Source organism: Aquarana catesbeiana, linkage group LG12 (genome assembly GCF_042186555.1).
Source record: "Aquarana catesbeiana isolate 2022-GZ linkage group LG12, ASM4218655v1, whole genome shotgun sequence".
Taxonomy (NCBI): Eukaryota; Metazoa; Chordata; class Amphibia; order Anura; family Ranidae; genus Aquarana; species Aquarana catesbeiana.
The window spans coordinates 165,441,749-165,467,702 of NC_133335.1; the positions used below are offsets into that span (position 1 = coordinate 165,441,749).

General features: G+C 40.8%; 1 protein-coding gene across 2 annotated transcripts in view; it reads right to left on the reverse strand.

The window, feature by feature from the left end:
• NUP85 (nucleoporin 85) overlaps positions 1-25,954 on the reverse strand; it is a 110,852-nt gene that overhangs the window by 51,508 nt on the left and 33,390 nt on the right. For both annotated transcript variants that reach the window (XM_073606168.1, XM_073606167.1), the window contains exons 5-7: positions 14,732-14,775; positions 9,253-9,322; positions 3,521-3,642 (exon numbers count right to left, since the gene is read on the reverse strand). In XM_073606168.1, the coding sequence (XP_073462269.1) occupies positions 3,521-3,642; positions 9,253-9,322; positions 14,732-14,775 (236 nt within the window). The remainder of the gene's footprint in view (positions 1-3,520; positions 3,643-9,252; positions 9,323-14,731; positions 14,776-25,954) is intronic.

Here is a 25,954-nt window from a genome sequence, read left to right on the forward strand (position 1 = left end):
CATCTACGTTGGTCAGGTGCCAGGTTCCACTATCAATCAAACAAAATAGGGGCCAAATTAGCGACAAAACGAAGCCCTAAAACACGGACCATATCTATCCCCAAAATTCGAACGGTAGTGGGGGACCTAACACAAAACCCTGTCCACATCATGAAGGCCTTCCATAACCTCTACCAAAAACTATATACAGATAGCTCCCCCCCCTCGCCCTCCAAAATAGATGCCTTCCTCAGAGACCTCCCTATTGCTCAGCTTACTGAAAACCATAGAGAACTCTTAGACGAACCCTTTTCCACGGAAGAAGTACTAGAAGTGATCAAATCGCTTAAACAGGGCTCAACTCCAGGCCCAGATGGCTTCTCAAGCGGTTACTATAAAAAGTTTGGCCCCCTATATGACAAGATTTTTTAATTATTTACGGGATGGATCCCCCCTGGACAGAGATCTCAACAGCCTTTATATCGGTGATACCTGAACCGGGGAAGGACACCAGTGAGGTAGGGAACTACCGCCCGATCTCCCTTATAAACAATGATGTCAAAATCATGACAAAAATTCTGGCCACCAGAATGTCTAGCTTCATAGCAAGGTATAGACACAAGGACCAGGTGGGCTTCATCCCGGGGAGGCAGGGTCCTGATCAGGTGAGAAGGGCCATAGATATAATCTCGCTTTTAAATTCCCAATGGGATGGAGGCCCTCCGCAAACTGGCATGCTACTTTCAATAGACATGGAAAAGGCCTTCCATTCTGTAGCTTGGCCCTATCTATTTAAGATCCTGGAGAGATGGGGCTTTGGCCGACACTTCACAGGTACCATTCACTCACTTTACTCCACCCCCAGCGCGCAAGTCTGACTTAGGGGTCATTACTCAGAAAGTTTCAATATTCACAAAGGCACTAAGCAGGGTTGTCCTCTTTCGCCGCTGATCTTTGCGATCGCCATTGAGACTTTAGCCTTAGCTATTAGATCAAACTCGGACATCAAGGGGGTCTCTTGTGGTTCTCAGGAACACAAATGCGCATTATTTGCAGGCGATATGCTGCTGTTCATAACTTCTCCGTTAATTTTCAACCCTGTTCTTCTCAAAATCCAACCACCCTCCGATGTTCTGTAAATTGGAGGAAAACCTCAAAACCTGGGCGAGATGTGATCTGTCCTGGCTGGGTAGGATAAATGCGGTGAAAATGACCCTGATGCCCCGGATTCTCTACCTGTTCAGATCCCTCCCAATTCCTATCCTATCAAGCGGCGCAACTAACTCCGGGGGATCCAAGCCTGACTGGATTGCTATGGAAAGACAAGCGGTACCTCACTACACAATAGATTACCTCCTATGGTGCCCCCCACAACTAAGACCCCCCATCTTAGCCCCTACCCTTTCCCACTCAGTGTCATTTTCGGACACAATGCAGAAACAATCCTCATTAATATCAGCACTAAAACCTCTTTCTCATCTTTTCCATAATCCCAGCTTCCAGCCGGGATGAATATTCAGGCCTTTATATGGTGGTTAAATAAGGGGTTATTCAGAATAGGCCATTTCTTCACCTCATCGGGCCCCATTACCCCGGGGACTTGCCTCAGCAAGCTTGAGATGCCAGATACGGAGAGATTTTGCCTCTCCCAGATCAGGCACTTCCTCCACACCCTATGGACAGATAAATCGCCCCCCCCAACCCTACCATGTATGAACAGTGGTGCTCCAACCTCACGGATCAGAGGGGTGGTATATCAATCATGTATACCTCACTTAGAACAAGAATTTGCCCACCTATGCTCAAGCTTGGGAGTCTGACCTGGACCTTCGCCTGGATCTGGAGGAATGGTTTCACTCCTTTAGACGCTCCTATAAAAAGGTATACTGAACACAGGCTTAATTGAAGCAAATGTTAAACTGATAACTAGATGGCACTATGTCCCCACAAGACTAGCAAAGATATATCCGGATGCTTCACCCCTTTGTTTTAGAGGTTGCGGCCACTTGGGCACTATTCATCACATATGGTGGACGTGTCCACGCATCCGCAGCTTCTGGAATCACTTATTTGCTCTAGTGAGGAGAGTCACCGGGACAGCAATCTCCCAGGGCCCTAAAGTTGCACTACTGAATCACAGAATCACTGGCGCTCACAAACATACGCAAGCTTTAATCTTCTTCATGTTTCTGGGAGCCAAAATATCGCTAGCAAGGGCCTGGAAGAAACCCAGGGTCTCTATCCAAGCGACAAAACGCAAAATCTCCTGGATAATGACCCAGGAACATATGACAGCAACGCTCTTGGATAGGACCCAAAAATTCGTGGCCATTTGGGAACCTTGGGCAGTGTACACCAAGGTCCCACTTTATCCAGGTCATATATTACCTAGAGGTGACCCTCCCTGTCTATTTCCCCTTCCCCCTTCTTTGCCTTTTCTTTTCTCCTTTCCACATACCAGGCTGGTTCATTGCGGGGAGGGACTTTTAAGGCAGCCGCCCTTTTTACATGCACGATTCAAACATACATTGACCCAGTGTTTGAAGGTGCTCCCGGAGAACTGGGGGGCCTCGTTTTGGGGAAGAGCTACCTCATGAGTTGATTGAGCTTAGGGTCTTGCTACATTTCTATATTGGTTTGGGAGGGGGATACTGAGATATCCAACTAGCCCAGTTGGAGCAGAGCGGGTTACAGAGTGATCCCAAGGGGGGAACCCGTACGGCCAGCTAGTACTGATATATTTTGTGAAGGTCCCCGTCGATCCCTACAGTAGCAAACCCATAGATCCTTGGCTGAGTTCTTAACCTACGTTTCCTTGTTACACTACTTTAGTGAGGTTGGACTCAATATATACATGGAATAACTCCCGAAACACTTATACTTAAAAGGTATTAAAAAGTTCTCTCTCTACCCCCCCCTTTTTTTTTAATATATTAAGTTTTTGATTATTGATGCACTGTATATGCCTTTGTCCTTTCTGATAGGGTCATGTTGGCCCCAGCTACGAGATAATGATTGTATTATTTTCATTTGTTCTGTTACTGTAAAATTCTCAATAAACATATTGAAAGAGAAAATGTGGTCTCAATGGCTGGAATTCACTTTATCAACCCATTCCTCGTTGTCCTTGTGGCAGATATGGGAAGATAGGAGATTGCTCTGGGGTGCGTTTTCAATGCATGTCAAACAAAACACAGGGCATTTGGTCAGCATTTTTAACACGTGTTAAATGCACATCAAACTCAACGAACAACTTGCATTAATACTATAGGCGCTTTTGTTAAGTGTCAGTATTTTGAGCAGGTGCGAACAAGGCCTAACAGCTATAAACATTCCAACATTTCATTACAACCTCAGGGTTGTCCACATCATACTCAAATAGCAATTATATTTACAGTGCTTTTCAAGCACAGAACTGGGTCCCGTAAATAAATGAATGCCAAATCTGGCACCAACACCTTGTACAAAGGCAGTATGTGAACATACTTGCAGTCAGCAGATCTTGATTATTATATGATTCTTCCAAATAAGTAACACATACCGCATCCCAAAACCTGTCATGCTGTGGGGGACTTTCACTTTGGAGCACATCTTGAACTATATTGTCTACTTCAGACACATGGGCTCGTACCCAATCTAGCAGCAGTATCAAGAGAGATCCAGCTGAAAGATAAAAAAACAAGAGAAATTATGCGAGTATTAAAAACTAATTTTTAACAGATCTCGGACCTAGCACAGAACTACAGATATGGAATCATTACTTTCCTCTAGTTTTCATTTGCTATATGCTTGTTCCAGGTCTGTGACTGAAGTATTAAAACCAGATGCAATAAGGTAACCAACATTTTCAGAAAGCAGAAAAATGAAAAAAAAAGGAAAGTAACAGCTTCAAAAATTCCCAAACTCTGAAGAGATTTCACAGAGTGCCAAAACTGGGGCACTCAATTATGCACAATACCACCCCAGTTACAGGGTTGCGATGAACAGCCCCCTTAATAATAATGATGATAATAATAATGAGGTTAGGTGAGGGAGGATTAAAAGTATTATAGAGTAAACAAGGAATTCATGAAAACATGGTATATCCAGTTTAACCACTTCCTTACCGGCGCACGCCGATGTACGTTGGCAGAATGGCACGGCTGGGCAAATGGGCGTACCTGTAAGTCCCATTTGAATTTTCCACCGTGCCACTGCGTGCGCGCTGCCTGGGAGCTCCATGAGTCGGGTCGCAGGTCCCGCGGACTCGATCTCCGCGGGGATACCCGCGATCGCCTCACGGAGAGGACGAACGGGGAGCTGCTGATGTAAACAAGCATCTCCCCGTTCTGCCTAGTGACAATGACACTGATCTCTGCTCCCTGTCATCGGGAGCAGAGATCAGTGACATGTCACAGCTATCCCATCCCCCCTACAGTTAGAAAACACTCCCTAGTACTGACTTAACCCCTCCCCGCCCCCTAGTGGTTAACCCCTTCACTGCCAGTGTCATTTACACAGGAATCAATGCATTTTTATAGCACCGATTGCTGTATAAGAGACAATGGTCCCAAAAATGTGTCAAAAATGTCCGACATGTCCACCATAATGTCGCAGTCACAATAAAAATCGCTGATCGCCGCCATTACTAGTAAAAAAAAAAATATTAAATAAAAATGCCATAAAACTATCCCCTATTTTGTAAACACAATAACTTTTGCGCAAACCAATCAATAATCGCTTATTGCATTATTTTTTACCAAAAATATGTAGAAGAATACGTATTGGTCTAAACTGAGGAAAAAAAATTGTAATTATTTTTGGGGATATTTATTATAGCAAAAAGTAAAAAATAATGTGTTTTTTTCAAAATTGTCGCTATTTTTTTTTTAATGGCACAAAAAATAAAAACTGCAGAGGTGATCAAATACCACCAAAAGAAAGCTCTATTTGTGGAAAAAAAAGGACATCAATTTTGTTTGAGAGCCACGTCGCACAACCGCGCAATTGTCAGTTAAAGCGACGCAGTGCCGAATCGCAAAAAGTGCTCTGGTCAGGAAGGGGGTAAATTCTTCCGGGGCTGAAGTGGTTAAAAGGTTTAAAACTTGATTACTGAGGCGATATGGATTATGGAACTTGAGGGGGGTTATGGAGGTGAAAGTAAATGCTACATGAATCATCTCATCTGCCCTTACTCAAGATGGCCAGAGCCAGAAATGCTAGGGAGGCGTTTTTCAAAGTGACTTCTCAGCAACATAAAGCATGGATGGATGGGTAGTTTGCTTTGAATAATAAAGATGAATTAAATAGAGATTTTGGTTTGTGGTACTCAGATGCAGTGTAGTTCCGCTTTAAACATCTTCATGAGCAACAAACATTTGTGCGCCACTGCAAAGGAGTCAGTGGGAATCCATAGCTGTCTCCACTTCAATTTATATGATCGCCAGACCCCTCATTAACTGCTGTTATAAAGGGGGTCTTTATAGATCAAGTCTTCTCCAGTGTTCATATATGTAATTAATGGACACAAACATACATTCAACTGGAGAACACCAAAAATGGTAAAATCCCAAAACATAGCTGAATCATATCCTCATCCATCCAGCTCCAGAATGAGGGGGCATCAATTAAAAAATACATATAATTTTAATTCAATTGTAATAAAATACAAGAAAGTATAATGTAGTTCGCAATGCCCAAACGTAAAATGTACTACGTCAGACAGATAAAAAATGTCCCATCCGGAATGTAAATCCAGATCACGCAAGAAAATCAAATGGACAGAAAGTCTCCATTAGGCTGGATTCACACTGATGCAAATTGGATGCGGGTTTCCCGACATCCAATTCGCATGACAGGAGACTGTGACTAGCTCTCAACGGAGCCGGTTCACACATCTCCAGGGTGGCCACAGAGCGCATTGCACAAGGGTCCTGTGTGTCTTTGACTCTATTTCAGGTCCAAATTCAGGCAAAAATTCAGGTCTGATTCGTCCCTGAAATGGAGAACAGGGAGGCACCGGACCCCTGCCGCGAGCCACGTCTGCGCACAGTGTGAACCCAGCCTCATACTTTACCACGTCCAGTGTATGGTCCACCCAAGGAAAAAAAATCAACAAATGGAGAATTGGAGAAGGATGTTGCATCTAATGTGGCTGTGCCAATGGTGGCTGGGGTGATGCATCACTAGGGCCGATGCATTTCGTTGTTAACAAAAGTGACTCTCTCACCGATTCTCGCTTCTGATTTATGGAAATTAAGAACTTATGGCTTCGGTAAAGCAGGGGTGTCAAACTCAAATTTCATCCCTGGCCACAACAGCATTATAGTTGCCATCAAAGGGCCCATTGTATATGGAAGACTATATAAAAATGTATCCAGGCCTTTTTTTCCCCTCAGATAATAATAGGTGCTCAACCATGCCCATACCACCAAACTATAAAGGTGGTGGGTGTGGCCAAATTGCAGTAACAGTGGGATCTTTAAGGGGCAATAAATACCAGGAGTGTGTTTGTGCATAGGGCAGCCCTGAACGCTGTACATAGTGCAGAGTTCAGGGGTGCGCTATATACAGAGTACAGGATTGAGGTGTGCACTACATAGAGTGCGCAAGGTTTAGGGGTGTTTCACATCCACATTCCCCACCTCTGCACACACCTACCTATACAGCCCTCATGCCTCTCTCCCCCCCAAGCTTCCTTGCATCTCACATACCCAGGCCCGGCTCTAGCACCTCACAGCAGTGTGACAGCTCTGCCTCTCTCTCACTTGCAGGGAGATCATTGGGCGGCATCTGTGTTCCCGGACACAGAGGAGGATCACAGTGCAGCTTACCATGTGATGTCCCATCCCACACTGCACCTACATCTCCCTTGTCCTCACTGTGAGTGTAGGGTAGGCAGGGATCTGTGAGCTGCCAAAGGTAGAGCTGTCCTTGAAAACACAGAAGGCTTCTGTGTTTACAAGTGACATTGGTGAGCGAGGAGCGGAGGGCAACATGAAATGGCCTGGAGGGCCAGGTTTGGCCCATGGGCCTTGTGTTTCACACATGTGCTGTAAAGTAAGAATGCTTTAAAAAAAAAAAAAAAATAGAGATTTTAATTGTGTTCATTTTTTTCAATTTACAAAATGCGACCCAAATCAAAATCAATATATGTGGTGTGACTACCATTTGGCTTCAAACCAGCATCAATTATTAAACTTGCACAAAGTCAGATATTGTGTAGGATTAGAGTCAGGTGTACGATTAACCAATTATACCATATATCTGCAGCCCAGGGGTTGGGAACCTCTGGGTGTAGAAGGCTTAAAACTGGGTGAGGAACAGCCAAACTCTGCTACTAAGGTAAGGTTGTGGAAGACCGTTTCATGGTTATACACCATGGCAAGACTGAGCACAGCAACAAGAAACAAGGTAGTTAAACTGCATCAGCAAGGTCTCTCCCAGGGAAAGATTTCAAAGCAGACTAGGGTTTCAAGATGTGCTGTTTAAGCTCTTTTGAAGAAGCACAAAAAAAACGGGCAATGTTGAGGACCATAGGAGCAGTGGTCGGCCAAGAAAACCTAAAACCTCAGATGAAAGACAAATCATGCTTACTTCCCTTCAACATCGGAAGATGTCCAGCAGTGCCATTAGTACAGAACTGGCAGAAACTAGTGGGACCCAGGTACACCCAGCTACTGTGCAGAGAAGTCTGGCCAGAAGTTGTCTTAAAAAAATTGTAGCCAAAAAGCCATACTTCCAACGTGGAAACAAAGCTGAATGGCTCAACTATATACTGTATGAGAACATAGGAACTGGGGTGCAAAAAAAAATGGCAACAGGTGCTCTATACTGGTAAAAAAAAAAAAAAAATTTGGCTGTAGCACGAGGTAGTTTGTTCACCGAAGGGCTGGAGAGCGGTACAATATTGAGTGTCTGCAGACAACCATGAAGCATGGTAGAGGTTCCATGAAAGTATGGGGCTGAATTTTTGCAAATGGAGATGAAGACTTGGTCAAGCTCAATGGTGTTCTCAATGCTGAGAAATACAGGCAGGTACTTATCCATCATGCCATACCATCGGCCCCAGATTTATTCTGCAGCAGGACAATGACCCCAAATAAACAGCCAATGTCATTAAGAACTATCTTCAGCGTAAAGAACAAGGGGTCCTGGAAGTGATGGTTTGGCCACCATAGAACCCTGATCGCAACATCAAGTCAGTCTGCGATTCCATGAAAAGACTGAAGGTTTTGAGGCAGCCTACATCCACAGAAGATCTGTGGTTAGTTCACCAAGATGTTTGGAACAAACTACCTGCCAAGTTCCCGTGTGCAAGTGTACCTATAATTAATGCTATTTGAAGGCAAAGGGTGGTCACACCAAATGTTGATTTGATTTGGATTTCTCTTCTGTTCATTTCCTTTCCAATTTTGTTAACTGATAACAATAACTTATTACTTCTATTTTTGAAAGCATTCTTAATTTACAGCATTTTTATATATACACACACACAACGCATTTTTTTAGGTTACTTATTTCTGAGTTTGCCCAGCATCCTGGACACAGCCAGCTATATAGACAACTGTATTAAAGTCTCAATAAAGACATTTTTTTTTCTTTTTGGAGAGGAAAAGAATTAGAAACACTGGCAGGTTTTATGGATGTCTGTGCCCCCCCATTAGGGAGATGTCTGTGCCCCCCATTAGGGAGATTCACCTCTCCGGTTTCCCATTACCATTGAAAATTAAATTAAACAGAAAAAAAGAAATAAAATACAAATAAATAAAATCACAACATTTTGGTTGACATCAGCACAGTAATAGAGGAGAAAACTTCCAATGGGGACAGTGGTTTTGGTGACCCTGGTGACACCCATAGATTCCCCCACTTTAGGTGGGGTCTTCTCACTTCTTCTTGTTTTGGCTATGGGACAGAAAGTGAAGGAAAATCTCCCCAATGGAACACAGATGGCAAAAAAAAAACAAACACTCTCTTACTCTATCAAAAAAAAAAAAAAAAAAAAGCTTTGCTTTTAATGACACCAAGAATTTTTTGATTGCCTTAATAATACTTTAGACCCCTGGTGCCCAACACATGGCCTGCTGGCCAATGGGCACCATACAGAAATCAGGGTAGCAACAAGGTGTTGGAAGCTGGAACACAGACAGTGTTCCAACACCAGGCACTGAATTAGAGAGACTGTACTGTGGGTGGAGTAAAAGTAAACACTTGTCATTATGTAATTTTACAAAGCTGGTCATTGGACTGTGCAGAAAGCTGTTGGAAATACCATGCATTAAGGATCCTTACCTGTAGCAGCTTCAACAAAGAGTATTTCACACAGGCTCCAGCAAAGCTCCATGGCAGACAATATAGAGAGCTAAAACAAATCAAAATAGTACATATGTTTATTACTAGGAAGCTGTAGTGCAGTAATTAGCATTGATTCACTGAAGTACTAGTGTTCCGTTTAGATGCCATTAGAACATGTGTTTCTACTGTGTTTAGGAGTAGGTAATATAGCTTTTGTTCAAACTGAAAGGATATTGACTGAGGTAAATGTTCTATATAATTAGGGCAATAGCTCACGAAATGACCAAAATTTTTTATAAAAAACATGGCAACCCTGGGTCATTTTCAAATATTCTAAAACATGTGAGTCCTTGCTATAGAAACAACCCCAGATAGCCTTGGGACCTTGGCTTACTACCTCCTTACTATCTCCTTTCTTACCACCTCTTTACTTCCCCTAATGCCACCCTCTCTTGGGTCTGATATATTTTCCTATCCAACTCAATTCCTCATGCAACATACACGTAAATAGAGCTTACGCCAAATACACATACTGGAGCAATGATCGGCCGATCATATCATACTATCTTTCTACTCTAAAAAATGATACCGCATACTGAATTCATATTGATACTGGAGAAGACAAGAATCCAGCTATGGTTTGATTGATTACTACTAAAGAGAGCTCTAACGTTACAACATAATACACTTATTGTTGAAATTACTATATACAAGCTAGAGCTGCACGATTCTGGCCAAAATGAGAATCACGATTTTTTGCTTAGAATAAAAAGATCACGATTCTCTAACGATTCTCGCGGCATAAAATCTTTCACACTATACAAAAAAAAAAAAAAAATGGGCTAACTTTACTGGTTAGTTTTTCCAAAAAAAATTGCATTTGAAAGACCTCAAATACAGTGTGATGTAAAATATTGCAACAACCACCATTTTATTCTCTAGGGTGTCTACTAAAAAATATATAAATAATGTGTGGGTGTTCTAAGTAATTTTCTAGCAAAAGCAAAAAAAATGTTAACTTGAAACCAACAAATGTCAAAAAAAGTTTTAGTGTTTAAGTGGTTAAACTTTTTTCATTTACACACAAAGTCTATTCCATTGACAAATTGTTACAATGTTTATACTTAAGTTCAACTGATAAAGAATGTTTTGATTCTTGGCAGACTGCCCAGTTTTTCTCTACCTTTCTTTTGAGGGCTCTTTGCATAGAAAGAATTGTGAAACACTTTAGTCAAGATCGCGATAACGATTCTTGACGATTAATTGTGCAGCTCTAATACAAGCTATATGTACAAATGTTATTATGATTGTACAAATGCTTTATTTCTTTTTGATCTTATAATAAAAATGTTATTGAAAAAAATAAAAAATAAAAAGCTCTATACAGTTTCTAAAGCAACGGCTCTCAAAGCTCAAAAAAATGCCCAAAGAAAAAAAAAAAAAAAAAAAAAAAAACACAAGTGAATTTGTAGTTTCTCAATTATCTCATCAGCAGAGTTCAGACTGGGAGAAGGAGAGGCAGCACAAGAAAAAAACAGTTGTGCTGCAGTATTTATGTGATAACAAAGTGCATGCTGTTATGAGGTGAGAGCAAAGTAACAAAGGATATGAGCTCATCAGTCTGCTTCTTCTTTTTACTTCCCACTTACAAGCTGGGGGCAGGGACAAGACCTGGTTGCATTATTTAAATGCAGTAAAGAAAGTCGGGTCTCCAGGCTGGCTGTTCTACGTGACAGGGTTGTATAATTCTCAGGAATAGATGGACAGAAATACAAATCATTTGGCAGGTAAAACTGCTTTTATATATGCATTTCATCTGGGCATTTAGCGGTTTCCTGGATTTAATTTTTAAAAGGGAAGTATGAGCTAACATTTCACGTAAGGCTTTCAAGTTTATCTACTCGCTATTTGTAATGAATGGGACATTTAAAAATGGGTGTACTTGCCCGCTGCTATAAGACTACAAAACTTACTAAGCGGATCGCTCACACCTATTTTAAAACTCAGCATATCATATCAAACCATGTGTACTGCTCTGTGTTGTGTATAGAGCAGTATACAGCGCTCTGGATCCACATCAAAATGGTGCCAACACCAGCCACTAGAGGTCAAGAAGGCAAGATGGTACATTATGTGGTTGTGAAATCAGAGCTTCTGAAAAATGGCGCCCAGTCGGGCTATATAGAAGTTGGCACGGCGTGATGGCAGGTATATCCTCCTGAGGAAGCCACCTGACCATGTGGCATAACTTGTAGGGGAGGGGCCTATCTGTAGTCAGGCTTTGTTAGCACAGTGTGGAAATACTGTCTGATTGTCTTATGGTTTGGCGTACTCTAAGCACCAGGAAAATGTGAGTGTTTTTATACTTCGTGTTTAATAAACTGTTTGTTTTAAAAGCTAAATCACAGCTTTCTCTCTTTATGATTTGGGCGTATGGAGATAAGTGTAAGAGAAGGAAGAATCTTAAGATTTCACAGGAGTGAAATGCCATAAAACAGATCCCCAGAGAGGGACAAAAGCGCAGATAGACCATTGGTTGGTCTTATCCCCCAGAAGAAGGCACACCGGATTAGGGGATATTCATTAAATGCATGTGGATGTTTGGAGCGCATAGTGGGGAACACTAATTAAAGAGGAGTTCCACCCAGGGGGGCCGTCCAAAAAAAAATTAAAAGTCAGCAGCTACAAATACTGCAGCTGCTGACTTTTAATTGGACACTTACCTGTCCCAGGGTCCAGCGATGCGGGGGGATCGAAGCCTCGCTTGTCTCCCCCTCCGTTCAGGGGCGCCGGGCTGTGGCTTCACAGCCTGGCACCCACTGCGCATGCGCGAGCGGCGCCGCGCGCCGTGATTGGCCGCTCAGTCACCTGGGACCTGTAATGGGTCCCAGATGATTGACAGGAGGGAGGGAGAAGAGCGCAGCACTTCCTGTGCCGAGGGGGAAGTGATGTCACCAGCCCAGGCAATGGAAGGGTAAGACTACGAGGGACCCCCTAGCAACAGGCATTTAGAGGTAAGTTAAAAAAAAAAAAAAAAATATCCAAATGTTTTTTTGTTTTGTTTTTTAGAATTTTTCATGTATTTTTTTTTTTTTGGGTGGAACCCCACTTTAAGGAACCAGCCGTTTGCATATGTGAACACAAACCTGTTTTTTTTATGAAAGATTGAGCGTATGCAAGCAAATTCATACCAAAGGACACTTTATGGACTGATGCATTGTTTGTCTTGTTAATGTTATATATGGTTTTATATGATATGCAGAGTTTGAAAATTGCTATGCAAACAGATTTAAAGGGATACTAGCACATTAGCATTTGGGAGCGCGGCACCAATTTTAAATATAATGAATAGGACATAACATACACATCTGTCATTAAGAGCAGCAGGAGATCTTTAAATATTTACCTTTTTCCTCTAGTATACAAATGTCCATTCTCTTAAAAGTTACTGAAGCAAAACTTTTACAAGAATTTACTGGCAAAGTCCAAGTTATTCTAAACAGTGAGGCAGAGGGAGTATGTGAGCAGGGTATTATGGTATACAGTCATATTCATGGATCTACAAGAGATCTGCCAGCTTTTATTTGGATCACCTTATACCAGGACCTGTACAATCATTGTACTCTTATTTTTTTTTTTATAGAAAAAGGCAGCATTCTTTCTAAACAAATAAGAAAGTTTAGGTGTGGTAGGTCCCTACAGAATTAATCTAAAATGGGATGAGCATTATCTTTGAAGAGAGATCTGCACATGTACGGCCACTCTCTATAGCAATAAGATCACAGTAAAAATGCTATTTTTTTGTAAGACTGCAGGTCTTTCTTACTATGATAGGCTAAGAATTTCAGTGACCTGTCAAATTAAACTTGCTACTCTCTAAATTACACTCTGTCCCTGGACTCACAGAAGTGTATAAAGCCGCTTCCATACCGGTTAAAGACTTTCATCTTGTTTGAGTACACAGTCACCCCGGCTGTGAAGACCCAGCCTTCTTTGATGCTGGAAAAGCCCTCTGTGTCAATAATGTCCGGTTCATACGACTGGTGGCCACTATGCATGGTATCCCCTGGCCACCGTTCTTGTACATGCCTTACTGTAGTTTTTTTTTGTACAGCAAATGGTAACTTTATCGTTTTGCCACTCAGTGTAGTGGGTGGACTTTGGAGTCTTAGACTTCCGGTCTGAACTGCTCACTGCAACTGCATAGTTTAAAGCGGAAGTTACGATTACCACCTGCCACTATTGGAGGCTTACTTTTTTTTTTTTTTATTCCTGGAGGTCACAGGTCCCAGGAGGCTGCAGGTCCATTGAGAAAGCACAGTGCTTATTGCACATGCACTGTGGGAAGCCGCCTGTAGAACCAGGGCCTGAAACATTCTGTCCTCTCTTTATCACTGTACTTAAAGAAATGTTAAACCCAAAATCAAACATTATATTGCAGCTTAGCAATTCTTAGATGTGATGGCTGTATTAGTTTCCTTTTCAAGGCTTTCCTTCTATTTTCATCTGGTGATCCAGCCAGTAAGTCTGTTGTCTTTCAACAGAAAAGCTCTCTTCCAGATGTACCAGTGTACAGGGTTGAGACAAACCATTTAACACTAGCCAGAGTGCTTAAAATGTTCAGATTTATGTAAAATCTTTATCCCAAAAGGAAAAAAAACAAAAAAAAAAAAAAAAACACGGTTTGCTGTAACCAAATATAAAGTATTAGGTGGAATTTGGCTTCAATTTGTTGGTGTATGTGAATCTGCTAGCACATCTAACACTCCCCTCCCCACAGGCTTAAGGCCTGGTGCACACCTATGCAGTTTACTTTTGATCCGTTTCTGCATTTTTTTAATGCGTTTTTGCACAGTCATTTTTCCTGCGTTGTGTGTCATTTATGCTTTTGTTTTTTTGGCCAATTTGTTGTTAACCAAAAAAAAATTAAAAACGCAAATCGTGCCTTTTTTGTAGCTTCTCCATTGAAGTCTGTTGAACCAAAAATGCACAGTTTTGTGTTTACAAAAGTCCCTGACCGTTTACAAAAATGTAGCGGCTGAAAAAAGAATAGATGTGAATGTGTCCCATAGGAAACCATGTTAAATAGACTGTAGTGCTCATTCATACAGAGGGGTGTCTGTATAATACAGGTGGTGCATTACTGGCCAGATCACCAGGTGAAAGCGGGGGGGGGAGCCTAAAAAGAGAAACCCAATACAGCCACCACATCAAAATTACTGGTAAGCTCCAATATATTATCTTTTTAATATCACTTTAACTGAGCCCATATAAAACTAAAAGCCAATATGTAATTTTAACTTCTATACCATGCTCCTCTCCCTTAGTTTACAAATATTGCACATTATACAATACATACAATATCCTTTGTTTGGCAACATGGAAATCCAATAGTATGAGTTCATGCTGCAGCTTTATAAAACTCAAATATCAATTGCAACCAGTTGTTACTCGGTAACCATTCTCCAGCATTTACCTGCTCAGAGTATTTGGCATTTTGAGCGCCATCGCGTGTAGAATCTGAAAGTAAAAATTAAAAAAAAAAAGTAAATCCAAGTTAAATTTGTTATTACATTTGACATATTACAAAAAAAAGGAAGAAGAAGAAGGACATATCATATGAAGATAATAGATAATTCTGTGCTGCCTAAAAAGGACAAAAGGAGCAGCTAACACAGCAAAATGTGGTATATGCACTAGAAATACAAAACAAAAAAGTGTAGCGCTAATGAATACAAAACATATATAAAATATGTATGCAATCAAAACCCAGTGACAAGAAATCAGCATATAAATCAAAGTCCAAGTGAAAAGTAAATCAATAAAAGACCCATGAAAAACTTTATGCGAAAATCTTGACAGTGGACAAATGTAAACTTGAAGTGAAAAAACACCACCACCAAGAGTATGGAGGCTTACCGGAACGTTTGAACCCCGAAAGAACGTACGTTCAATTGGTCAAACAAGCTTGTATGGTGGAACAACCACTGCAAGTATGGAATCCTCTGGGGGCTGTAACAGGAACACACGGCCGTCCCTGGACTGGTGTATCTCATAAGGATGGTAACCCGGTACGTATGGATAGCAGATGGATTTAAAAAAAAAAAAAAAAAAAAAAAAAAAAAAAAAAATAAGGGTGGGGGGGGGGTGGGGGAACAAGGAAGGCCACATAGCCTAATTCCGTAAAATACACAATAAAAAATTTTCATTGAAAATTGGAAAAACTCACATTTGAGTAGATCAAACAGCACTTTTGGTAAGTAAAATGGCGGCAATGGAGTCCTACCTGATGCATTTAGTCTCCTTAGACATCGTCTAGTGGGTCCCTCCATTGCAGCCGTCAAAGTATTTATAGGTAATATGGCCCCAAAATTGAGAGTCAAGTCCCCATTGTGTATGGCACTACTTCCGGTTTGTGACCCCATAAAGTGGGGGTTATGTATAAAGTGTGACCCCATTATAATAACCAGTTGGCAGGGACAAGTATACTTTACAAAAAGTTAAAAACAAGCTCTTTTAAAAAACAAACCAAAAGGGTGGAAAACGTATTAGTAGAGCAGAAGGTCACGCAACAATGGTGGTCTCTGCGGCGGGTTCGCCACAAGATCACCGTTATCGGCGGCGGGAGAGGTGCCACCCCCTCCTGTCGCTCTCCGCCGCTTACCGGAGCAGTTAGTAGCGGCGGAGGCGATCGGGTCCTCTCACTTCCTAGGTATGGGGACGAGTGAGGCTAAGATGGCACCCACCCGTCTCCATACCATAGGAGGACGGAAGCGACGTCATAACGTCAGCTCCGCCCACTTGTCTTAAAGGCACATTTTTTTTTTACATTTTTTTTTTTGCATTAAAGTCCAAATATGAGATCTGAGGACTTTTTGACCCCAGATCTCATATTTAAGAGGACCTGTCATGCTTTTTTTTCTATTACAAGGGATGTTTACATTCCTTGTAATAGGAATAAAAGTGATCCAAATTTAAAAAAAAAAAAAAAAAACAGTAAAAAAAAGAAATAAAATAAAGTAAAATAAATAAGAAAAAAAAATTTTTTTCTATAGCGCCCTGTCCCGACGAACTCGCGCACAGAAGCGAACGCATACGTGAGTAGCCCCCGCATATGAAAACAGCGGTCAAACTGCACATGTGAGGTGTCGCTGCGATCGGTAGAGCGAGAGCAAAAATTCTAGCCCTAGACCTCCTCTGTAACGCAAAACATGCAACCTGTAGAATTTTTTAAACGTCGCCTATGGAGATTTTTAAGGGTAAAAGTTTGACGCCAATCCACGAGCGGTCGCAATTTTGAAGCGTGACATGTTGGGTATCAATTTACTTGACGTAACATTATATTTCACAATATAAAAAAAATTGGGCTAACTTTACTGTTGTCTAATTTTTTTATTCAAAAAAGTGAATTTTTTTTTTCCCAAAAAAAGTGCGCTTATAAGACTGCTGCGCAAATACGGTGCAAAAAAAAGTATTGCAATGACCGCCATTTTATTCTCTAGGGTGTTAGAAAAAAAAACAATATATAATGTTTGGGGGTTCTAAGTAATTTTCTAACAAAAAAATGTTTTAAACATGTAAACACCTAAAATCCAAAATGAGGCTGGTCCTAAAGTGGTTGATGGAGTAATTTTTATGTGTGACAGAAGATGTAAAATCCACAGTTTTGCATCCAATACCTGAATTATGTTGGCATACGGTACATTTTTTGCATAAGAAAAAGCCTTTCAACTCATGGAAAAAAGACAAACGAGTAGGGGGGTTGATCATATTTGGAGCTATTTTACTTTGTAGAGTGGGAGCTTCTCTAAAAATGACTTTGGCCTGATTAGGTAAGGCGGTATTAAGAATGTGGTCATTCTTGAGGATATCCCAATGTTTAGAAAAGATTGCTTTAATTTGTCTGTGTTGAGTGGAGAACGAGGTAAGCATTGCCCACTTGAAAGTATCATCTCGTTCTGATTTGGATTTAACCTCTAATAAGGACAATTCACGATCCACATCGTGGGGGTCATAATTTTTATCCAAAAACCTAGTTCTTAATAAGCTGGCCTGTATTTTAAATGTCTCAATATCAGTACAATTTCTACGTAGTCTTAAAAATTGACTAAGTGGAACAGAATTCAACCACGATCGGTGATGACAACTATCCGTTGGGATAAAACCATTGCGGTCTGTGGGTTTAAAGTGTGTTTGGAATTCAAAACGTCTATTCTTAATTTTGATTTCTAAATCAAGAAAATTAATCGTGTCAGTACTTGCAATGTAGGACAAAGAAATGCCCCTATCATTGTTAAGACTTTCAAAGAATATTTCTAATGAACTGGCACTACCATTCCATAGAAGGAGGATATCGTCTATATAGCGTGCCCATAAGGGAAGGGGTCTCATGGGCATAGACGACATCCTCCTCGAACTTGGCCATAAATAATACGTCTGACGTTTTGAATTCCAAACACACTTTAAACCCACAGACCGCAATGGTTTTATCCCAACGGATAGTTGTCATCACCAATCGTGGTTGAATTCTGTTCCACATAGTCAAATTTTTAAGACTACGTAGAAATTGTACTGGCATTGAGACATTTAAAATACAGGCCAACTTATTAAGAACTAGGTTTTTGGATAAAAATTATGACCCCCACGATGTGGATCGTGAATTCCAACGTGCTCTGAAAGTGAATAGGGAGTCCTTATTAGAGGTTAAATCCAAATCACAACGAGATGATACTTTCAAGTGGGCAATGCTTACCTCGTTCTCCACTCAACACAGACAAATTAAAGCAATCTTTCCTAAACATTGAGATATCAAGAATGACTGCATTTTTAATACCGCCTTACCTGATCAGGCCAAAGTCATTTTTAGAGGAGCTCCCACTCTACAAAGTAAAATACCTCCAAATGTTATCAACCCCCCTACTCGTTTGTCTTTTTTCCATGAGTTGAAAGGCTTTTTCTCATGCAAAAAATGTACCGTATGCCAACGTAATTCAGGTATTGGACGCAAAACTGTGGATTTTACATCTTCTGTCACACATAAAAATTACTCCATTAAACAGTTTTGTACGTGCACCACCAGCCATATTGTTATTTGATTACCTGCCATTGCGGGAAACAATATGTGGGTCGTTACCATCCGTTCTTTTTCAATCAGGGTGGCCAAACATATTGCTCTGATTAAAAGTGGTAATACTAAGCATACGGTCCCTAGACATTATAAATTGCATCATAATCGCATGTTTAAGGGAACACAGTTCATGGTTATCGACAGATATATTCCCCCTTGGAGGGGTGGAGCCATGACCAGAGGTGTCTCCCATTTGGAGACCTTCAGGATATATGAGCTACAGACATATTTTCCATTCGGTATGAACGCTGAACCTGACATTAACTCATTCATCAATAAGGCTTAAATATTCATTTGCTGGGATCGTTATGTAATTTACCATGACATCTCTCTCATTTTTATTTATTTATCCATATATATCCACTTACATCTATTTGTCTCATATTTGTTTTATTATTATATTGTCTTCTGTTCATGACCCCATGTGAGATTCCATTCCACATGTGCAAAGTATTAGTCGCATTACATAGGTTAATTACTTTTTACATAATTTATTTTTTTCACCACCCCACAATATATAATCATCAATTTATAATCATTAATGGGGTATGTCTAATTTATACTGAACATGCCTTTTGTGTTTTCGATAAAGATTTGATTTCCCATGATTAGATATCAGTTGTATAGCACCCATGCAGTATTACATTCTATTTCTTTGTTTACTTTCGGTCTTTCAGTATGCGATCATGTGCTTTTGTCACGTGACTGAATATTGCGACCAAGTCTCTTGTTGGTTGGAACACAAGCTGTGGATGCGGCTGGAGCGCATGACATCATTACACGGCGACCTGCTTGGACCGCAACGTGCGGGCGTTGCGTGACCTTGCAGCTGTACACCGCAGCGGTATCATTCCAGCTCTACTAATACGTTTTCCACCCTTTTGGTTTGTTTTTTAAAAGAGCTCGTTTTTAACTTTTTGTTCAGTATACTTGTCCCTGCCAACCCCTCTGGTTATTATAATGGGGTCACACTTTATACACATTGCAATGTGAACTCTGGAACGCACAATTTCCACCGGAAACATTCCCCTACTATTACATAGAATTCAGAATGAGAGTTGGAACGCACGCCGGTCGGCCATCTTGCCCGAAAACCAGATGTAGTGCGATATACAATGGGGACTTGGCTCTCAATTTTGGGGCCATATTACCTATAAATACTTTGACGGCTGCAATGGAGGGACCCCCCAGCCATTTTACTTACCAAAAGCGCTGTTTTATCTACTCAAATGTGAGTTTTTCCAATTTTCAATAAAAAATTTTATTGCGTATTTTACGGAATTACGCTATGTGGCCTTCCTTGTTCCCCCCTTTTTTATCCATCTGCTATCCATACGTACCGGGTCACCATCCTTATGAGATACACCAGTCCAGGGCGGCCGTGTGTTCCTGTAACAACCCCCAGAGGATTCCATACTTACAGTGGTTGTTACACTATACAAGCTTGTTTTACCCATCGAACGTATGTTCTTTCGGGTTCAAATGTTCCGGTAAGCCTCCATACTCTTGGTGGTGGTGTTTTTTCACTTCAAGTTTACATTTGTCCACCATCAAGATTTTCACAAAGTTTTTCATGGGACTTTTATTGATTTACTTTTCACTTGGACTTTGATTTATATGCTGATTTCTTGTCACTGGGTTTTGATTGTATACATATTTATATATGTTTTGTATTCATTAGCGCTACACTTTTTGTTTTGTATATCATATGAAGATATACAGAAATTAGAATTGTGCAGATACAGCATGGAAAATGGCATGGCATGGAAAATGGCATAGCGAAGAGTTCTCAGGGTGCAAAACTGACTTAGTAGTGTACGGACTATGAACCTGGACATAGAAGATATAATGTTATGCCTCACGAAGTGTTCTTTATATCTAGCTATACATAACAATATGTAAATTACAATTAAATGTAATATTGCTGTTGATCATAAAAACACAGAGTTGTGGGACCTGCATCCTTCAAAAGGAATCCAAGGAAAAGATTTAATGGTGAGCACAAAAAACATTTTCATTCTCGTCCATTATAGGACATGGGAAGGCTTTCACCTTTGAGATTTCAAAAAAGTTCAACTTAGGGATAGGCAACACAGCAAACAAACTTTAACAGACCCATGATAAAATATAAAAATAAAAAAACACCAGAGATCTATGGACTGCCAGAGTAGTCACAGAGCTCCCAGAAGGACCTTACTCTCAAAGCTGAAATCAGATGGGGTCGCAAAGTTAACCTGATAGAACTTAGAGACCATGTGGGACCAGGTAGTACCCTTGCAAATCTGGAAACAGTTGCTTAACCCCCAAGAGGCATTCACAGATCTAGTAGCATGTACCTTCATTGATAGGAAAAGATGGAACCCAATACTATAGACCAGGGATCCTCAAACTACGGCCCTCCAGCTGTTGCAGAACTACACATCCCATGAGGCATTGTAAAACTCTGACATTCACAGACATGACTAGGCATGATGGGAATTGTAGTTCCTGAACACCTGGAGGGCCACAGTTTGAAGACCCCTGCTATAGACCATAAGCCTGGATGATGGTCTGTCTGAGCCACCTAGATGGTGGGATGTGACGCCAGAGCTCTCTTACAGGGTTCATCTGGGATTACAAAAAGGGAATCATTGTTCCAGAAAGAGGCAGTGGCTGAGAGACTCTCATGAGCTGAACTACATCTATACAATAGAGGGAAACTTCCTTTTGGTGAACTAAAGCCGGAGAGTACGATGGAAGAACAAGGTCCTGGTTGAGGTGAAAGGCAGAAACTACCTTATGCAGGAAGAAGCCTCAACGCCTACTTGTCCTTATGCAATACCAAAAAGGGTTCTTCAGCAGGATAAGGCCAGAAACTCCTACACTTGCCTCAAAGAGGTAAAACCTGCAAGTAATACCACCTTGTTGATGAGAGTAGAAAAGAATGTCTCAAATAAGTTCACGTGGCAATTTCTGAAGCACAGAGAGAACCAGGTTCAGAGCCCACAAAGTCATGTGGGAAAGAACAGGGAGACTCCCTGTTCAAAGGCCTTAATCAAGGATTGGTCTCTAAAAAAAGAACAGGAAGATATAACAAGTAGTCCTGCACACAGATTCGGATTTAAAAAATGTACTGCATATGCAAAAATGCACTGCAACTTCTGTACCATGCGATCTGCACACTGCGTTTGTGACCTGCATTGGGAGTGTCAACACTGACATGCATTTTGAACACTATGCAGGAAACGCACCATATTCTGGTGTGAACAGGCACTCGGCTGTAATCATACGTACTCAAACATTGCAACACATAAACAATATATATACACACATATACACATACACTCTTCTAGAAAAGGAAGTGCACAATAACACCTATATACTGTATAGCAGATAAATGTTACACAAGTATTACAATGATTGGTTATAGCATCAGCATCTAGATAAGAATAAATGCCTACCTGTACAAAGACTACAAAATGTAATAGAATAATAAATACAAATTAATTTATTTGATGAACAAGCCCAAGTAATGGTTCAAGCCAAAAAGAGAGCTTGTCCTCAGTCCAAGTATCCAAAGCAACTCTCTTTCAAGAAGTTTTTGTATATAAATCACCACCTTTGAAACAAAACCCCTCTATTCCAGAGAAAGTGTTCTGTAGAGAGTGTTTTGATACATTGGATGGTCAATAATCCTCGTTATTACAACCATTGAGTAGGCTTCTGCACTTCTTATTCTGAGGAACAAATTGTATATCCTACATACTGTAAGGAATGTTGTGTATATTCTATTACATACACTACATAATGCGTGTTACAGTTATTGAAGTTCCCAATGGGGAGCACATTGTCATCACTGATCTAATAAAATTAGTATTTCCATTTCCCCTACAGTAGCGGCATGTCTATATACCACACCATAAGAACCAGGTTTTTAAACCCTTCTTTTTATTAAAATATCTAGGTGACAGAATAGAGCTTACGGTCTGTGGTTTACAACTTGGAAACCAACATCCACACTTCAAATTCAAATGTAATTGTTTATATGCAAACATAATTAGGCACATTTAATTTTCTTAATTATATCTGCAATTTTAGGGTATTCCACTAAAAAAAAAAAAAAAGCAGTGGAAAAGATTAACCCCTACCCTCTTCTTAATTTATTTGCACACATACAGTCAGGTCCATAAATATTGGGACATCGACACAATTCTAATATTTTTGGCTCTATACACCACCACAATGGATTTGAAATTAAATAAACAAGATGTGCTTTGACTGCAGACTTTCAGCTTTAATTTGAGGGTATTTACATCCAAATCAGGTGAACGGTGTAGGAATTACAACAGTATGTATATGTGCCTCCCACTTTTTAAGGGACCAAACGTAATGGGACAATTGGCTGCTCAGCTGTCCAATGGCCAGGTGTGTGTTATTCCCTCATTATCCCATTTACAAGGAGCAGATAAAAAGGTCCAGAGTTCATTTCAAGTGTGCTATTTGCATTTGGAATCTGTTGCTGTCAACTCTCAATATCAGATCCAAAGAGCTGTGAAGCAAGCCATCATTTGGCTGAAAAAACAAAACAAACCCATCAGAGAGCTAGCAAAAACATTAGGTGTGGCCAAATCAACTGTTTGGAACATCCTTAAAAAGAAAGAACGCACCAGTGAGCTCAGCAACACCAAAAGACCCGGAAGACCACGGAAAACAACTGTGGTGGATGACGGAAGAATTCTTTCCCTGGTGAAGAAAACACCGTTCACAACAGTTGGCCAGATCAAGAACACTCTCCAGGAGGTAGGTGTATGTGTGTCAAAGTCAACAATCAAGAGAAAACTTCACCAGAGTGAATACAGAGGGTTCACCACAAGATGTAAACCATTGGTGAGCCTCAAAAACAGGAAGGCCAGATTAGAGTTTGCCAAACATCTAAAAAAGCCTTCACAGTTCTGGAACAACATCCTATGGACAGATGAGACCAAGATCAACTTGTACCAGAGTGATGGGAAGAGAAGAATATGGAGAAGGAAAGGAACTGCTCATGATCCAAAGCATACCACCGCATCAGTGAAGCATGGTGGTGGTAGTGTCATGTTGTGGGCATGTATGGCTGCCAATGGAACTGGTTCTCTTGTATTTATTGATGATGTGACTGCTGACAAAAGCAGCAGGATGAATTCTGAAGTGTTTTGGGCAATATTATCTGCTCATATTCAGCAAAATGCTTCAGAACTCATTGGACGGCGCTTCACAGTGCAGATGGACAATGACCCCAAGCATACTGCAAAAGCAACCAAAGAGTTTAAGGGAAAGAAGTGGAATGTTATGCAATGGCCAAGTCAGTCACTTGACCTGAATCCGATTGAGTATGCATTTCACTTGCTGAAGACAAAACTGAAGGGAAAATGCCCCAAGAACAAGCAGGAACTGAAGACAGTTGCAGCAGAGGCCTGGCAGAGCATCACTAGGGATGAAACCCAGCGTCTGGTGATGTCTAGACTTCAGGCTGTAATTGACAGCAAAGGATTTGCAACAAAGAATTAAAAAGTGAAAGTTTGATGGATGATTGTTAATCTGTCCCATTACTTTTGGTCCCTTAAAAAAGTGGGAGGCACATATACAAACCGTTGTAATTCCTACACCGTTCACCTGATTTGGATGTAAATACCCTCTAATTAAAGCTGAAAGTCTGCAGTTAAAGCACATCTTGTTCATTTCAAATCCATTGTGGTGGCGTATAGAGCCAAAAAGTTTAAAATTGTGTCGATGCCCCAATATTTATGGACCTGACTGTATTCATCAGAATACCGTCTTCCTCCACAACATCAAGAAGAAGAAGAATATACCTCCCCTGGAAATTAAAAGTATTAGGATCTGTGGCAGTTTCTCATCTACCCCGCCAAAACGCAAAATTGACACAGGGAGAGGGGGATGAGTCATAAGAGAAGTCCAAAGAGAGCTGCAGAGCTGGAGGTGTGCCTCTGTGTGTCTGTGTAAATCCAGGAAGTGAACAGGCAGCAGCTTCAGTTGCCCACAGTTAAAATGGATGCAGCCAGACTCAGTGGAGGGAGATTTCTGCAGCATATTTGGCAAGTACTGAATATATAAAAAAAATATGCAAAGTGGTTGGAAGGAAGCTTCAGAATAGCAAAGATGTTTTTATTACAAATTATGTGAGCAAACTGCAGTATCTCTTTAAACTTCATTAAATATTTTTTTTTTTTTTTTTTTTAGCAAGAAGCATCCATTCCACATTAATAATTATGCTACAAAAAATTAATGTGTGCTGTAAATTGCCTCCAGGATTACACATCTTTCTTCTTGCTGGAGACTGCCATTTTGCTGAAGCCCAGAGACCCTCAGCAGCATAAATCTTAAGGCCGTCATTGGATTTGCCCCTAGTGGCTCTGATTTTAGGCACAATGCCAAAAAATAAACCAACTGAGCATGTGCAGAGCAGTGCGAGACAGTGTACCACTGGATTTTAAACCGTATAGGCACTTATTTTTATTGTTTTACATAGCTATACCTGCAAGAGAGGCCAGCATGATGATCTAGCAGGACTTACATTTTCTGACTAATGTTCCAATTTAATGTGTTTTGCTTCCATAATAAATGCTTCCATTGCCTTTATTACCTTGGCTAATTTGTTAAAGGATTCTTCATATATTGGTAAAATGGCTATATTGCAAAAAAAAAGTATCCTTTAAATGTTTAAATTTCTGTTGTGTGTCAAACATTAAATGAATAAAAAAAAAAAAAAAAAAAAAAAAAAAAAAAAAAAAAAAGGAAGGAGCTGTATTCTGCACTGAATCATGCACCACATGCAGCCAGAACAGACAGCTGTCGGAAAGCAAACCACTGTGGTTTACCTCTCTAGTAGCTGTCTGTTCTGTGTGAATTAGCCCTTAATCCCTTTAAATCCAGAGAACACCTGGATAAGATAGAGTTCCATTCTGCCATAAATAACGCAGCATAGACAAATGAAGGGTGTTATTTATTTAAAGGGGTTGTAAAGGTAAATGTTTTTTTTTCACCTTAATGCATTCTATGCATTAAGGTGAAAAAACTTCCGACAATACCGCCGCCCCCAGCCCCCCCCCCCGTTTTACTTACCTGACCCCTCGAAAGACCCGTGCTCGCTCCCGACATCCTCTTCGCCGCTCAGCCTGGCCGCTGATTGGCTACAGTGGATGGATTGAATGCAGCGCAGCCATTGGCTCGCGCTGCTGTCAATCACATCCAATGACGCAGCGCACCTGGGGGCGGGGCCGAGTGATACAGTGAACGGCTATAGCTGCCGGCTGTATCACGGGAGCGCGCCCGCAAGAACTAACCACCATGCGAGGGAGCTCGCATTAAGGTGGTGAGTCCTTGTGGGGAGGAGCTGAAACAGACGCCGAGGGACCTCAGAAGACCAGGTTCGGGGCCACTCTGTGCAAAATGAGCTGCACAGTGAAGGTAAGTATAACATGTTTGTTATTTAAAAAAAAAAAATACCTTTAGAACCCCTTTAAGTATTAAAGATTCTGAAATTTACTTTTTGTTTAATCTGTCTGTAGGCAGTAGTGTAACCCAATGGTAAACAAC